The 18,006-nt window shown below is 36.0% G+C and overlaps 1 protein-coding gene across 2 annotated transcripts; it reads left to right on the top strand.

Annotated features, from left to right (window-relative positions):
• Positions 1-543: 543 nt before the first annotated feature.
• LOC101204236 (MLO-like protein 4) lies at positions 544-13,548 on the top strand. 2 transcript variants are annotated; one of them, XM_004146210.3, is made up of 15 exons: positions 545-1,139; positions 2,127-2,184; positions 2,391-2,614; positions 2,708-2,824; positions 4,648-4,708; positions 5,029-5,120; positions 5,558-5,632; positions 11,426-11,511; positions 11,589-11,638; positions 11,734-11,774; positions 11,887-12,048; positions 12,140-12,175; positions 12,301-12,368; positions 12,768-12,828; positions 12,936-13,548. In XM_004146210.3, exons 1-15 carry the CDS (start codon positions 1,020-1,022, stop codon positions 13,353-13,355), a joined length of 1,671 nt encoding a protein of 556 aa, XP_004146258.1. In that variant the 5' UTR covers positions 545-1,019; the 3' UTR covers positions 13,356-13,548. The 2 variants fall into 2 exon arrangements, with proteins under 2 accessions (XP_031737820.1, XP_004146258.1); XM_031881960.1 differs by lacking the exon at positions 5,558-5,632 and having other exon boundaries at positions 544-1,139.
• The last annotated feature ends 4,458 nt before the right edge of the window (positions 13,549-18,006 follow it).

Raw genomic sequence — 18,006 nt, 5'->3', positions numbered from 1 at the left:
TGTGTTGAGAATCGAGCCAGCGACATGTAAATAATGAAGCAAAGGTCAAACGACGGGTTTCTTAACTATTGAATAGAATATGAGTTCAAAAGAAGAAGATTAAACGAAAAACTTCAAGAAAAATCTATCAAAGAGCTAGAGAGGGAAAGTAAACGTTGTGAGATAACACAAAAAGGAAATGAACATTATGCTTTTTTTTAAATATACAAGTTTTAAAAGTTGGGATCGAGGATCGTGTGTAACGAGGAACTTGCATCGTGCATTAAGTATATAGATTAAAATAATGTCGAGTAGCAGAGAGGCAATGGCCCCAAGACACACAGATTGAATTGAAGGGTTAGTAGATAATTTGACATGCCACTTTTAATTCCCTTTAAAATGACGGGGGAAATTTGTTTTGTGCAAACAAAAAAGCGTTGTGTGTTTAATAGCATCAAATTCAATAGTAAGATTCAACAACCATGAATTATGATTGAGTACTATTGTGGAAGTACTTAACTCTTTACTCCAAACAGTCGTCCGAATAAATCATCCGGTGGGATAGACTACACAAGAGCGTGGAATGTGGGCCAATTTCGTTGACTAGTTTATGTACAGCTTTGACTCGAAGTCTTCCCCCCTCCACTGTCACCATACCATGTGAGCGCCATCGAGCTCGCTGGATCGAATCCAAAATGGCAGCAATGTCGATGCAATGCAACACACTGCCCGCACATTGCTTTATTATTTACGAATCTACACGAGTCGCAAGCGCGCAGATCGAAATAATGGAGAAACGAAGGCAATCTAGAATATTATAGTATTCGGTAGTTCATGGCACATGTTGAAGAAGCAAACAACATGGAAGATCCTGTGATTTTTCCATTAAAAATCATTTCCTCTTTCTTCTTCTCCCCCACCGCCAAGTTTCCTGGATCTTTCGTCTTCGCTGACGGTCCATTCGCCCACCAACATTTTCCCCTTCCTTCGGGAAGGTATTTGGTTTACTTTTCGCTCACATTTCTTTCAGGCCAGTGATAATGGAACTTCAAGGAGGAAGGTCACTGGCTGAAACGCCTACCTACTCGGTTGCTTCTGTGGTTACTGTCATGGTCTTTGTCTGCTTGGTGGTGGAGCGGGCAATCTATAGGTTTGGAAAGGTATGCCAAAATTATACTCTGTTTTGCTAGTAATCTGTTTGATTGCATTTCTATAGAGAATGACTGAATGAGACTGATACCTTTATGGAATCCGCAACTGATTGACACGTCCATTAGCAGATGTAGAGAACAATTGTATTAGAGAATAAGAATTCATGTACACCTCAAGCGTTAAGAGAGTTTATACAGTTTATATAGTGCTTCTCTAAATGCTAGGATTAATATCTTATAAATGGCATAAATATAGCAAATATGAATTTAACCAAAAAAAACTTAGTACTTGGTTTTTGGGAGCATTCAAGGCATTTCAACACTTTATTTGGAAGATTAGTTGACTGGTTTTTTTATCCCCTCTTACAAATGTGGGAAGGGAATTTGAGGAATAGGAGACTTTTTCGTCGAATGGCTATGTTATTGGAAACAGTTTGGTACGGCTTTCTGTAATTGGAACTTTTTCCATAAATCATGTCAACTAAAAACACCCATATTATAAGAAATCTTTTGAGTCTTATCACATGTGATCTGATCCCCAAGAAATAAATATTCATTCACGTGTTGATATTTTTGTGTAATTGTTTGTGTTAATCAGTATTTTCATTGTATTGTAAAAGTAGACACTATAATAAAAAAATGTCGAGCACTAGAAGGATCTTGCACTTATTGTATTCAAATACTTTTCCTGATTATTTTTCCGGTTGTAGATAGAAGGTCCGCATTAAAATTTTTGCTAGTCCCTCAGCTACCAAACAAATAACCAAGGCAATGTTTTCGTTCTACCATCCCCTCCTCACATTTACACCAAGCTGATAATTATTGAGAATTAAGAATAGTATACCGGAGCAAGTTTGGTCGAGCAAGAGAATATTGAGGAATAACATAAGTGAAAATTGTTAATTTTTTTAAATGTATGAAATAAAAGAAAATGAGTGTTAGTGACAAGAAAAACGAAGGTTATAGATTTTCTTGATGGAGGTATTTTGTGTGCAGTGGTTGAAGAAGACCAAGAGAAAGGCTCTGTTTGCTTCTTTGGAGAAGATTAAGGAAGGTAAGCTTAAAATACATTGTTACTTTGGCCAGTGATTATGTAACTAAACCACCTTAAAATTTTCTAAACATGCTTTAAATAGACCGAATGAACTTCTCTATTCCAAAAGACATAAAGAACACACGCCAAGCATCTCTCATTAGAATGCCTTTGAGTTTATAGTTTTGCAATTTTTGCACGTTGAATTTTGTTTCCCTTCTTGGTAGAGCTGATGCTGCTTGGACTGATATCTTTGATGCTGGCACAATGTGCAAGGTGGATATCTGAAATTTGTGTGAACTCGTCCCTTTTCACCAGTAGATTCTACATTTGTTCAGAAGAAGATTATGCCACCAATGAACATATTCTGCTTGAAAGTTCTCTATTGTCTCATAATGAAATTGTCATTCCTCAAAGAGAATTAAGTGCTCTTCCGCATCAATGTGGTGAGGTAACTGAGCATCTGCTTCTATCTTTTGTTTTAATGTTTCGGCAGACAAAAACAGACAAAAAAGGGTTACAAAATTCTAACTGTTGATTTCAGGGTCGTGAGCCTTTTGTTTCATATGAGGGACTTGAACAACTTCACCGGTTCTTGTTTGTTCTTGGGATCACTCATGTTCTTTATAGCTGTCTAGCTGTTGGTCTGGCAATGAGTAAGGTACAAAACTTTACTAATTTTAAATTTTATTTGACATGATTAGAGATTTGAAATGTGGAACACAAATATAGATTGAATAATCTTGGATTTTCACAGCAAGGGAGACTGCAATCATGGATCTCGACGTAGAGTCAAATAGAGATCCATTTATCATCTTGATTCATTAACGTGACTTACTAGTTTAAAGTGTGTTAAGTCACCAGAAAAGTTCAAATTATATATATTCTTTAACATTATTGCTAACTTCCTGTCAAGAGAAACCTTATAACATGTCACTTAAAAAATCAACACGACCCACACTTTGTGCCTCTTTAAATAAATTCATTCAATCAGTGTAATAAATAAAGTAATTAACACAAGACCCAACAACAATATTGATTGACCTAGTGTTATCAATAGTGAGTGAGAGAAAATAATGTTACCAAATATTGAACAGGTGACTTTTAGTATGATATTATGTTACTTAAATTGCTATTGGCTAAATTATACAAAATACCCCTAAACTTTGTATTTTTATAGAAATATGTCCTTGAACTTTGAAAAGTTCAAAAAATGCCCTTAAAGTTTCAAAAACAGTTAAAAAATACCCTTGTTTAATAAATGCCATTATGATCAGTTATGAATACAAACTGATAATATTCGTGTCAGATATTGTTGAACTTTTAAAAGGTGCATTAATATTCTTAACATTAGGAAAGGGAATTTAAAAACTGCTTCTGCTGTTTGAAATGAGCGTTAATACAAAATACTCTTAGTTGTTGGAAACCATTGGTGTTTCGGTTGAAGCTTTCTTGAGTTCGAATAGAACCAAGTTTAAAGCAAATTATATAGATATCATCTTTTTATATAGATACACATTTTGTTTCTCATTGTCCAATTCTTACAACAATTTTGTCACAATAGAATATAAAGCATAACTTCAAGTTAAAGCATAAAATCCTACTGAACTCCAAAAATATAAATCTCCTCTTAAAACTTACCAAAACTGTAAATATCCAAATACAAAAAAAAATGTATTTGGCTATATTATCATACACTCAACTACTGACGTATAATCTTGTGAAAGCATATAAGTCCTAAGGTTCCCTTGGTGTTTCCGTTATTGGTCTTTCCTTTTGTTATAATCTATATACCTTAATTGAATGACACAATTTTTCTTTTTAAAAAATAAGATAAACAAAAGGTTAAATAGTTAATAGGACAGTAGGAGGGGCGAAAAAAAATAAGAAAATGGAGAAGTTATAGGCCATAGATTGAAGTAGGGGAGGGAAAAAAAATTGAAGAGGTGATGAGGTGTAGATAAACAGTAAGATAAAAGTAAACGGTATTAATGCAACTTCTGAAATTTTATAAGTATTTATGCAACTAGGCGTTACTGGTTTCTATTCATATATTAATAGCAAGGGTATTTTTTTAACTTTTTTTTTATAAGTCAAAAGGGTATTTTTGAAAGTTCTGAAAGTTCAAGGGTATTTTTTAGACAAAATAATAACGGTTTCCATCCAAACTAACAGGAAGGGTGTTTTTGAACTCTTTTAGAAAGTTTAAGGATATTTTTGGAACTTTTGAAAGTTTGGGGTATTTTGACATGGTCTAAAGTGCAAGGGCATTTTGCAAAATTTAGCCAATTGCTATCGAAACTTTTATATAGATATCCTTAAGAAAATGATGTTACTTCGATCTTCAATGCATTTGTGTAGATCTTCATTGTTTAATTACTTGGGGAATAAAATATTGTTGACTTAGAGAGTATCTTTTTGTGTAAAATAATGTTCTCTCAAAACCATTGCCAGCTTTACTATATTTCTATGAGCCTCTTTCAGATATACAGTTGGAGGAAATGGGAAAGTCAAGTTAAATTAGCTGCTGAAGATAATTTACCAGGTATACAAATTCAGGACAAAGGGAAATACTTTCCTCCTTGTTTATTGATGCTTAAGGGTTTTGTTTTGTTTTTGTTTTCCCTCTTTTCCTTCTTGTCCTTAGACAAACCAAATACTTTCATTGAAAAAAATAAAAGAATATACAGGGGCGTAAAGAAAAATCAAACCTAACAAAGAAAGGAAAGGTATTCTTGATACTGACTACAAAAACGAACTCCATCTTTTTAATAAGCTATTCAATCATTTAGTTCACCCTCATTCGATAATATTCTTTCCTTTAGATTGTTTTTCTTACCTATTGTGGCATTGTTTTGATTCTAGCTAAAAGAAATAAGGTCATGAGGCGGCAAACGACGTTTGTTTTCCATCACACATCTCATCCATGGAGCAGGAGTCGTATTCTCATATGGATGGTATTTTTTTCTCTTTTAAATGATGCTCATTTTTTTGTATGTTTCTATTGCTGTGCTATCGCCTAGATTAGGATAATTTTGCACAAATAAACTTCTGAAAGTAACTCATATTTTATACGTGAATGAAGGGTTGCCTTTTCCATCTTAGAAGAAGAAAGAAAATGCTGCAAATGCGTTTTTTTACTACTAAATATTGAAGGATAAATTAGTATTCTCTAGTTTTATACAGGTAAATTGAGAGAAAAAACACATTTTGAATAATATCAGGAAAATTAAAAGGTTCGAAGATTCAAACTGAACCGATGAGATAATGAAAGTTTCCCCAATTTCAATCTAAGTCAATTGATGAGTTCAGCAACTTGTAGACTAAAATTTCCTGACTCATTGGATGACCTTTTTACCCTATACTAACAATATAAGGATGGTTTTTGATGCAGCTTTGTTTCCTACGTCAGTTCAAGAGTTCGATAAAGAAATCAGACTATTTGGCCCTCCGTTTGGGTTTCATTACAGTGAGTACTCCGTGTGGGATTCATTCCTATATAGAAAGACATTATTTATATAGCCAACACGTGTGTGGAAGAATGAAACTCATGGGAAAACAGCTCTGACAAGGTTACTAGAGCTAACCCTGAGTACATTGAGCAACTGCAGTTTTTATTCTTGTAATGCAAAACCAAAAGCATATTGTGTCAAGTTTTGGTAAAGTGACGAGAAAAGAATTATGTAAGACCTCCAATTATTCATACATATCAAAGGAGGGGCAGAAAAGTAATTGGACAAATTAATAATGAGGAAGGAAAAAGAGGAGGAGATCGTGCAGGTGGGGCCCAGGCACAGAAATAAGAGAAAGATGAGAGAAGGAATATAAATAGGGTTTTTAGGTATAGGGGAGGTAGGTTTATTTTTATCCTGAAGTTGGCGGCTGCTTAGCCTAGAGGAATATCCAGTCTTTCCCTAGAGGAAGCTGGGTTTGTCTTCATTATTCCTTGTTTTTCTTGAATCTTATGTTTTTCTGTACTCATTTTGGCTATATATAAATAAAGATAGCAGAGGGTTACCTCTGTTTTTGGCCATTGTAAGGAAGAAATAGTGAAGTAAGCAAGTTGAATCCTTACATATTGGTATCAGAGCCTCCACACTGGGGGTGATCACGCGTCTGATGGCTCAAAGACAGATAGAAGAACGGGTAGAAGGTACTGAAAAGGAAATTATGAGTCTGAAGGAGATGATGCTGGAAATGAAGAAATCGATGGATCGAATGACAGACGAGCTAAGAGAAAACCATGGTGCTAAGAAAACAGAAGAAGCAGGGACTACGGACGACATCAGGTTGAAACTGAAGGGAAAACTGGAAGAGGCCGGAACCATAGTCGAGTCGGGTGGAAGCAGCGCAGACCAAAGTAAGTACAAAAAATTAGAAATGCCACTGTTTACAGGGATGAACCCTGAATCCTGGGCGTACCGAGCAGAACATTTTTTTGATATAAATGACTTACCGGAAGCTGAGAAGGTCAAAGTAGCAGTCGTGAGTTTTGGACAGGAAGAGGTAGACTGGTTTAGATGGAGTAATCGTAGAAAGAGGGTGGAATCTTGGGAGGACTTGAAGGAAAGGATGTTTGATTTCTTTAATGATACAGGACAGCAGAGCTTGGGGGCAAGATTAATCCGTATTAAGCAAGAAGGCTCATACAGCGAGTACGTTAAGAAGTTTGTTACATACTCAGCCCCCCTCCCGGACATGGCAGAAAGTGTTCTGCTGGATGCGTTTTTAACGGGTCTGGAACCCTCACTGCAAGCGGAAGTAATCAGCAGACACCCTCAAACTTTAGAGGAATGTATGAAGGAAGCTCAGCTGGTGAATGATAGGAATATAGCATTAAAACTGGCGATGGAAGAGTTGGATATAGTTGAGCCCAAAAGGAATGAGAACAGCAGCAAATTTCAAGGAAAAAATGAGAAGACAGAAAGTAAAAAGACAGAGTTTGTGATGAAGCAGGTAACTATTCCATTGAAAAATGATTACCAGAAAAAAGATCCCCAATTAAACGGCTGTCGGATACGGAATTTAGAGCAAGGCTGGATAAGGGGCTTTGTTTCAGATGTAATGAAAAGTACGCCCCAGGCCATCGATGTAAAGGGAGAGAAAAAAGAGAGTTGATGCTCCTTATACTAAATGAGGAAGAAGACCACAAAAGGGAAGAGGATACAGAGGATGAGGCAAGCGAAGTAATAGAACTGAATCATCTGGAATTGAATATGGATAACCCTATTGAATTGAGGTTGATCACGGGAGTTACATCAAAGGGGACGATGAAATTAAAAGGACATGTGAACGGAAGGGAAGTAGTTATTCTGATTGACAGCGGGGCGACCAATAACTTCATCAGCCAAGTGTTGGTAGATGAACTACAGCTGAGCATCGATCCGGGAACTCGTTTTGGAGTTACCATTGGGAATGGCAACCAATGTGAAGGAAGTGGGATTTGCAAGAGGGTGAAGGTGAAGTTAAAAGAGTTAACAATCGTAGCAGATTTCCTAGCGGTAGAGTTAGGAACGGTAGACTTGGTGCTTGGGATGCAATGGCTAGATTCGACAGGAACCATGAAGGTTCACTGGCCATCCCTAACCATGACGTTTTGGATGAAGGGTAGAAGAATAATCCTAAAAGGTGACCCTTCTCTAACGAAGTCAGAATGTTCATTGAGAACCTTAGAGAAAACGTGGCAATCCGGGGACCAAGGATTCCTCTTGGAATTCCAAAACTATGAAGTAAACTATGAAGGAGAATCGGAAACAGAAGCTGAATTGAAGGGAAAGGAAGAAGGATTACCCATGGTTCAGCGATTGCTCGAGCAATATGCAGATGTCTTTAGGTTGCCCACGGGTTTACCGCCAAGGAGAGCCATAGACCATCGCATTCTGACCGTGGCCGATCAGAAACCAATTAATGTAAGACCATATAAGTATGGCCATGTACAAAAGGAAGAGATTGAAAAATTGGTGTTAGAAATGTTACAAGCTGGAGTGATTCGTCCAAGCCGCAGCCCATATTCGAGCCCGGTCCTCTTAGTGAAGAAAAAGGACGGAGGGTGGAGATTTTGTGTAGATTACAGGAAACTCAATCAAGTAACGGTGGCTGATAAATTTCCAATTCCCGTGATCGAAGAACTCTTAGATGAACTTCATGGTGCGACAGTTTTCTCAAAGTTAGACCTTAAATCTGGATACCACCAGATTAGGATGAGGGAGGAAGATGTGGAGAAAACAGCTTTCCGCACGCATGAAGGACATTATGAGTTCTTGGTGATGCCTTTCGGCCTTACGAATGCTCCTGCCACCTTCCAATCTCTCATGAACGAGGTGTTCAAACCATTCCTTCGAAGGTGTGTCCTGGTTTTTTTTTATGACATTCTAGTTTATAGTGTGGACATAGATGAGCACATGAAACATTTAGGAATGGTTTTTGCTATCTTGAGGGACCATGAATTGTTTGCAAATAGGTCTAAATGTGTCATTGCTCATTCCCAAGTTCAATATTTGGGTCATCTGATTTCCAGCAGAGGAGTGGAGGCTGATGAGGACAAGATTCGCAGTATGGTAAATTGGCCACGGCCGAAAGATATAACTGGGCTGAGGGGATTCCTTGGACTGACTGGGTATTATAGAAGATTTGTGAAAAGCTATGGAGAAATAGCTGCACCCTTAACCAAATTACTTCAGAAAAATGCATTCCATTGGAATGAGGAAGCTACAATAGCGTTTGACCAGCTGAAGCTAGCAATGACAACCTTACCGGTATTAGCATTGCCGGATTGGTCTCAGCCCTTCACAATCGAAACTGATGCTTCAGGAGTAGGTTTAGGTGCAGTTTTATCACAGAATGGTCATCCCATCGCATTCTTCAGCCAGAAACTGTCCCCAAGAGCCCAGGGTAAGTCGATCTATGAAAGGGAATTGATGGCGGTTGTCCTTTCGGTGCAAAAATGGAGACATTATCTCCTGGGCAGAAAGTTCACAATTGTTTCAGATCAGAAGGCTCTGAAATTTCTGTTAGAACAGAGGGAAGTTCAGCCTCAATTCCAAAAGTGGCTCACAAAACTTTTGGGGTATGACTTTGAGATCTTATACCAGCCGGGTCTGCAGAATAAGGTGGCGGATGCTCTCTCAAGGAAGGACCATTCGGTGGAGTTAAATACAATGACAACCACAGGCATAGTTGATATAGAGATAATAGCGAAGGAAGTTGAAATGGATCAAGAACTTCAGAAAATTATTGCCGAACTTAAGGGAGAGGTGGATCAAGGTGGGAAATACCAGTGGAACAATGGCAGGCTGCTATATAAAGGAAGGATGGTGCTGCCGCGAAATTCCTCCCTCATTCCGAGTCTTCTACACACGTTCCATGATTCCATATTAGGAGGGCACTCGGGATTCTTGAGAACCTATAAAAGAATGAGTGGGGAACTATTTTGGAAAGGAATGAAGGCTGATATCAAGAGATATGTAGAAGAATGTGACACTTGTCAACGTAATAAGTTCGAAGCTACAAAGCCTGCGGGAGTTCTGCAACCCATTCCTATACCCGACAAGATATTGGAGGATTGGACCATGGATTTTATTGAAGGGCTGCCAATAGCAGGAGGTTACAACGTGATTATGGTAGTCGTCGACCGCCTAAGTAAGTACTCCTACTTCTTGCCTCTGAAACACCCGTACACAGCCAAGCAAGTGGCTTCAATTTTTTTGGAAAAAGTGGTCAGCAAACATGGAATACCCAAGTCCATTATTACCGACCGTGATAAGATCTTCCTTAGCAATTTCTGGAAGGAGTTGTTCACTACCATGGGCACCATTTTGAAGAGAAGCACGGCATTCCATCCCCAAACCGATGGACAAACCGAGAGGGTAAACAGATGCCTAGAGACCTATTTGAGATGCTTTTGCAATGAACAACCGAAGAAATGGGATAAACTGATCCCTTGGGCGGAATTATGGTATAACACAACCTTCCACGCATCCACCAAAACTACTCCTTACCAATCTGTTTTTGGAAGAACTCCCCCGCCACTGCTGTCATATGGATGGAAGCAATCTCCTAACAATGACGTAGAAGTCATGTTGAAGGAGAGAGATTTAGCACTCAATGCACTGAAGGAAAACCTATGCATAGCTCAAAATAGAATGAAGAAAATGGCAGACCGAAACCGCAGGGAGCTCAAATTCAAAATTGGGGATGAAGTGTATTTGAAACTACGACCCTATCGACAAAGATCACTAGCTCGGAAGAAATGTGAAAAGCTATCCCCAAAATTTTATGGGCCGTATGAGGTTATTGAAGAGATAGGAGAGGTCGCTTATCGATTGCAACTACCGCCCGAGGCCGCCATTCACAATGTCTTTCACGTGTCTCAACTGAAACTGAAGTTGGGAAAACAACATGTAGTCCAGCAACAACAGCCTATACTAACTGAGGATTTTGAACTACAATTGTGGCCGGAAAACGTGCTGGGAATAAGGTGGAACAAGGAGCTAGGAGGCAATGAGTGGCTGATCAAATGGAAGAACTTACCAGACAGTGAAGCAACGTGGGAATCAGTTTACCTATTGAATCAGCAGTTCCCTCAGTTTCACCTTGAGGACAAGGTGAACTTGGAGCCCCGGGTATTGTAAGACCTCCAATTATTCATACATATCAAAGGAGGGGCAGAAAAGTAATTGGACAAATTAATAATGAGGAAGGAAAAAGAGGAGGAGATCGTGCAGGTGGGGCCCAGGCACAGAAATAAGAGAAAGATGAGAGAAGGAATATAAATAGGGTTTTTAGGTCTAGGGGAGGTAGGTTTTATTTTTATCCTGAAGTTGGCGGCTGCTTAGCCTAGAGGAATATCCAGTCTTTCCCTAGAGGAAGCTGGGTTTGTCTTCATTATTCCTTGTTTTTCTTGAATCTTATGTTTTTCTGTACTCATTTTGGCTATATATAAATAAAGATAGCAGAGGGTTACCTCTGTTTTTGGCCATTGTAAGGAAGAAATAGTGAAGTAAGCAAGTTGAATCCTTACAAATTACTCCTGTTAAGATAAGGATCTAGATGTCTCAAGTACGGTAGTTGATGAACTCTAATTTTACTAAGATGATCAAATTGGAAATAAATTTGAAAGGTAGACCATTGGAGTTTTGAATCTTATTTTGAGGATAGACGTACAAGGGCAATACAATGTATAAAATTAGGTCAATTTTTTGTCTCATTTACATTACATTTATGTCAAACTGCTTCACTTAAGTGCTGCTCTAATAACATCCAGAAGCACAAATTACCGATCTCTTATGATTTCCACAAGTACATGGTTCGGAGCATGGAAGACGAGTTCCATGGAATCCTTGGAATTAGGTATGCAGTTATTTATGAATTAAATCTGTTTCATTGGTAAGAAATAAGATGGCTGAATTTAGTTACATCTCATGCAGCTGGCCGCTATGGGGCTACGCCATTCTTTGCATCTTTGTCAACATTCACGGTGACTTTTGATGACAGAATAATGTTATAAAGACTCCATATACGTTTTATTTCTTCCTTTTTTTCCAACTGTTTAAAGTTATCTCTATACAACAGGTTTAAATATCTACTTTTGGCTTTCTTTCATACCGGCTGCTGTAAGTAATATCTGTGTTCAAGTGTGATACATCTATAGATATACAATATTTCCAAACCAAAAATGCAAATTGTTCTAAAACTGACGAACTGCCTGATCGTTTTGGTACAAAGCTTGTTATGCTCGTTGGGACAAAACTTCAACATGTTGTATCCTCTTTGGCTCTTGAAGTTTTGGAACAGAGAGGTGGGATTCAAATAAAACCAAGAGACGATCTGTTTTGGTTTGGAAAGCCTGTGATTTTACTACGGTTAATACAGTTCATCATATTTCAGGTCCAGTACGCATCAAATTTTCCATATAACTAGATCATCAGTTCTAAAAAATGATTGATGTTGTTTCTTTGTTTATTACTCGAACTTGCAGAATGCATTTGAGATGGCGACATTTATCTGGTCCTTGGTAAGAATATACTCAAACTCAATCACTTGTGTTTCTTTGCTCACATTTGCCAAAAAAAGTGTTTTGGTTGTTTCCTTTCCAATCACGGGGAATTAAATAGTGTTGGATATATTTCTTAACTTCAGTGGGGATTTAAGGAAAGATCTTGCTTCATGAAGAACGACTTTATGATAATCACGAGGTTGACTTCAGGGTAAGTTTTTCGTTCAAGATGTTGATATACTAAGAAATTAAAAGATTTATGTTGTTTCATGTTTGTACATCTACTGCTTCCTGGTTCATGTTGATATGATTTTTGAATGTTTGATAGTTTGTTTTGCAAAACTGGGGCATATTTGTTGTGATGATTGGTATTATTAGGGCCCTTTTTTATAATAGATTCATTCTTATTTTTCTAAAAAAATAATATAGTTTTTCTATTAGATTCCCAAATATCCCTATTAAATACCACAAAACCAAAATGGTTGATAGATTTGGGTATACTAAATCTATTATATATATTCTTTGCAATCCTCTTAGCTTCTAATTCGACTTTCCATCTAATCTTGCAATCTTTATGTTCATCAATTTGTTCAATTCCTTGTCTATGCAGTGTTCTTGTACAGTTTTGGTGCAGCTATAGCACTGTGCCACTTAATATAATTGTTACACAGGTTTGTCCAACTTTTCTTTTTTACGATATAATATTTTTCAAATGGATTTTTATAAATTTAAAAAGTTGAGTTTTCTACAATTTCAATACTTTTGTGAAAACCTTCAGATGGGATCCAAGTGTAAGAAAGCATTGGTGGCTGAGAGCGTGAGAGAGTCATTGCATAGTTGGTGCAAGAGAGTAAAGGAGAGGTCCAAACGTGACTCTGCACATTCCATCACTACAAGATCAGTATGTTCACTTGAATCAATGGTTGATGAACGAGATGAAATAACCATTGCTTCCGGTACGTTGTCACGGAGCTCATCTTTTGAGACCTCAAATCAGGTGACCGTACAATCTACTGCCCAACTAGAGGCTATTATTGAGTCTTCAAGCTTAAGGAGGCATGAAGAACTTCCCCCCACCATGGCGGATTTTCTATCACAATCTGCAAGAGTTTCTCATGCTAATGGCCTAGAAAATAATGCAGAGAGTGGCGAAGATAGCAAGGTCGAGTCACTTTTCGACTTGTTCAAAAGGACATGAACACGTTTTTACACTTTTTGTAAGGTTGAACTGATTCGGTACAACAATCTTCATCGACCAATTTTTTTTATAGCCCATGAAGAATGATTTCAGTGTCATATGTATATTAAGTTAGGAAGAGATTAACAATGACGTGATGGTAATCATCAAGTTTAATCCATAAGAAAGAAAACATTCAGTACTTATTGATGTCTCTTATCGATTTCTTTTTCTTCTCTCAAAGCGTACGAAAGGCTGGATTGGGGATAAGCTGAAAATGGAGGATTCGAAAATATGTCTGCTTTGGTACCTTAAGTTTGTAGACTTCTACCTCACTTTCTTTCTTTCTAATTTTGTTATTTTTATTCTACTAATAGTTAAAAGAAAAAAGAAACTTGTATAACAAAAATGTTAAATATTTACGGTCCATATAACAATATAAAAAAGATCCACGAAACTAATTGTTTCTTTAGACAATTTATTTTGATTATTGCAAGACGATTTTTCAGTTATTTTTTGCAATTTCTTTATACTATTGTCTTCAGAATTTCACTTGCTTGCAATTTCTTTATACTATTGTCTTCAGAATTTCACTTGCTTGCAATTTCTTTCATTTCCACTCTCAAAATTTCTTCACTCTTCTTAATCTTTCATTTTCTTTTTTTCTTCTTTGTCGAATATCTAAACGATATTGTTACAGGATCTAGATGATCGTGTACTAATATCTAAACAATTAGTTATCTATTTCATATAGATAGTGATAGACGACTCTCACTAATAGATCATTTAGCTTTAGTGCAAGATCATTTTGACTGAATCTAAAATTGACTAGATTTGGTACAAAATCATTTACATTAGGTACAAGGATGCAAGATCGTTTAGATTAGGTATAATGGTGCAAGATCGTTCAGACTAGGTATAAAATCATTTTTCACACTTGTTGGACCGATTAATCGCGATTGTATTTTTTTTTATTTTGTGGGCTTGTGAGCTTTTACTTTTTTCAAAATTATTCTATACCGTGTAACTATTTTCACGCTTTGTTCTATTTTTAAAAAAAACCAAGCTAAATTTTGAAAATTAAAAAAGTAGCTTTCAAAACGTTTTTTTTTTTTTAATTTGCTTAAGAATTCAACCATTGTATTTAATAAAAATGTAAATAAAAAACCAAAAACAAAATGGTTATCAAATGAGATCATAATGAACATTTTTATTAAGAAGTTATACTATAAGGATGTGTTTGGCCATCCATTTGAAGCGAGTGGAATAGTCGTCTACATGTTTGGAGCTCCATATATAATAATTGTGTTTACAGCTATTTATAACATAAAATTATCTACAACGTCATTATTTCAAATCTCTCTTCACGGTAATAGTTACTATTTATTATAGTGTCTAGTCCCTTTTTCTTTTTGTCATCGTGTTAAGTAATGTAACGACTCAATTCTTTATACTAAGCTGAAGTCATTATTACTAAAATAAATAAATATTTTCTAAACAAATAAAATAAAAGAAGATACTAAATCTTTCAATAAAAAAAAACCTCAAATACTCCTTTCTAAATTATAAATAAAGTACGTAAAAATAAAAATAATAGAATAAAAAAAACCTCAAATACTCATTTATAAATTATAAATAAGTATGTAAAGATAAAAATAATAGATAAAATACTCGTTCATGTCTTATTTGTCTTTTAAATAAAATAACATAAAAGTAAAATATAGGTTCGATAAATCTAAATAAAATACCAAAAGTCAAAATACTGTAAAGATAAAGCAGAAACAACATAAACTTTTCCCTTGTCATTCGCCAGCTTTCCTCTACCTCTACCTTTGCTTGAAAAGTTAAAAATAAAAAAAAGTGAGTATAAACATATATTCAGTAACGGACCTACTATTAGTCTAGCCTGTTAAGTTTTTGATAGGGTTTTGAAGTAGGTGTTGAATAGAAAATTTTGAGACTAATCACAAATTGCCACATCATTTATTAAATTAATGGTAAAAATGCAAATAATTGAATTTGGAACTAATTAAAAAATTAATATGTATCCCAAATTCAAATTGAAAACATAAATTGGTCAATTATGATAACGCCACATGTTTTCATCATAACCGTTGGATCAAATTAATTATTTTGGTTTAATTAAATATTATCTTTGGACTAATTTCAATTGAACCAAAAAATAAACTTAATTGAGCCTAAATGATAAATATGACCAAAATCCGTGTAGTTGAGCCCATGGATCGAGTCTATGGACCAACTAGGCTTAAGCCCATAAAACCTAGTAGAGAACTCTATAAATAGAAGAGTTCTTCTTGTTGGTAAGAGTTGAAAATTTTTTACTCTAAAAGATCTATAGAGAATTCTAATTCTCTCAAGAGCTAGAAGACTCCCTAACTTTTGAAGTCGACCATCCTCGAAGATTGAAGCTCCTTTGAAGATAGAAGTTTTCTTCCAAGACTCCAACTCCAATCTTCAATCTTCCTTCGAATGCTCCAACTTCAAGAACATCACGTGCTCTGCTTCCTCCAAATCAAGCGTAAGCATCCAATCGAGAGAGAATCACAGGATCAAATTCTAGAGATCAAACTATATCACATCAAATCAACAAAATATAACATCAACTCAAGTTCAACTCCACGAACCAAATTTCTCCGAAAATCTTGTGCAAATAGTACCCATAACTATCGTGCTCTCGAACACACACTATCTTGTGATCCCATAGAAACACATTTGATCTTTGGTGAACCCAAAGGAACACCTCAGAAAATCGGGTTGTAAGTGACCCCATCGAATCACTCATAAAAGTTATAAAAGTTATCATGACAGGTTGGTGGTCTCATCGAACACACAGAGTCATAATAATGGTGGTGATCCCGAGGGACACCCATATGAGTACGACCCTAACAAACAAAGTTAACAGAACACCTCAGTCTTTAACATGTAGCATATCATAAATATCATATCTATGTCATCTCGTATCTTAATGATAACATATCTAAGTTAGCATGTCTCATTCATAACATGTCTCGATCATAACATATCCCGATCATAACATATCTCAGTCATATATAAAGATAGTCCATGTAGTCATCTATGCAGTCATTTATATCAGTCATCCCCAATAGTCACATTATGCATCTTAGCTACCTTAATGCATAATAAGAGAAAAATACATGCAAGCTCTTTAATCTACTGTAGAAGGTCTAGTAGTAGAATCTCTTACCTCGAGATTAGCTAAAATTCTGTTGACAATCAATTTCCAATTAACACAGTCTTTAACAGAAACAAAATTAAAATTATTAATTTTGTCAACCAATCACCCAATTATTTACAAAAGTATCCAAACTTATCTCAAGGCTAAGGTTGAAACTAAAACAAACTTGAATGGTCGGTAAATTCCATAGCTCCAATCCTCCAATTAAGAAATTTAGCCAATTAAATCTTCAAGAAATAATCCAACATTAAGAAAATAATTCACCTTTAACCAAAATTGAATTATTTTAAAACCAAGGTAATTGATATTTGATGGGTAACCCAAAATCCAATAAAATATTTACTAAAACTAACCAAAATCTTAAATGGCTTAAGGAGGAGAGGAGAAGACTCACATCTAGGCTAAGAGGGCAATCAGCTCGATTTATGGAATTCTTTCTCCTTCTCCTTCTCCCTCCATTTCCTCACTTCCCTAATTTTATTTTTCATTTTTCTCTCATCTCTCCCTCTGTTATTCCATTTTCCCTCATTTTCACAAAACCTTTGATTTCTCTTTTTTTCCTTTCCCATTTTTCATTCAAACTACGAAAGCAATGGTAGTTCCAGTGATTTCACTGTGGAACATGACTCACTCAAGTCCCAAGACATGATCTTGCAGTGAAAATTGGATTTCGGTGAGGAGGTATATGGAGTTGATGTCGTTTTCCATCCTCACAATCTATACGACTATGGATTGCCCTGGAATGCCCTACGTTTCTTGCTTGGAGGAATCCGATTCAGGGGATGAGACATCGGCGAGGGTTGAACGTGTGGAGAAGGGCATGTGTGGGAGAAGTAGGCCTATTTTCTTTAGAGGTGTACCTACTGTTGTTACTAAGTTGTTCAATATTGTGGAACTTGATGTTGCAGTGTTTGAGAAGAAGGATTATCAACAATGACTAGATTATCAGGTGGATGGCGAGTTTTTGTAAGAATGTGAATGATTTTGATTTTCATATTTGTTTTGAGCTCAAAATTCATTGTTTTTCATATGAATTCCTAACTTGATAATTCAATTCTATTATTTATGAACTTAATTTGCATTACTCTAGTCAGAGAGCACTAAATCTTCCATGTTTGTAAAACTATCATCTAAACTTGAAAAACTTCTTCCATCAATACCATTAGATGAACGGGTATTTGAGTCTCAAGAATACTAAATATTTCAGGTGTACAATATGCCCTACAGGAGATAGCTTTAACTCATGTTCCTTCAACTTCATTTAGTTCTGTTCTAAATGGTTTAAATTTTGGGTTGGGCAACAAGCTTCTTGGATGATATATGTTTCTCTAACTTGGCTTACCATCCTTAATTATTAAGTTTTTACCCACATTAGTTACGATGATTCTAATCAAGGGCTCCATAATGTTTATAAGATATATAGATGAGTCAATTCTCTCATTACCAATTAATTTT

Source organism: Cucumis sativus, chromosome 3 (genome assembly GCF_000004075.3).
Source record: "Cucumis sativus cultivar 9930 chromosome 3, Cucumber_9930_V3, whole genome shotgun sequence".
NCBI lineage: Eukaryota > Viridiplantae > Streptophyta > Magnoliopsida > Cucurbitales > Cucurbitaceae > Cucumis > Cucumis sativus.
This window is presented reverse-complemented; position numbering and strand designations above follow the sequence as displayed.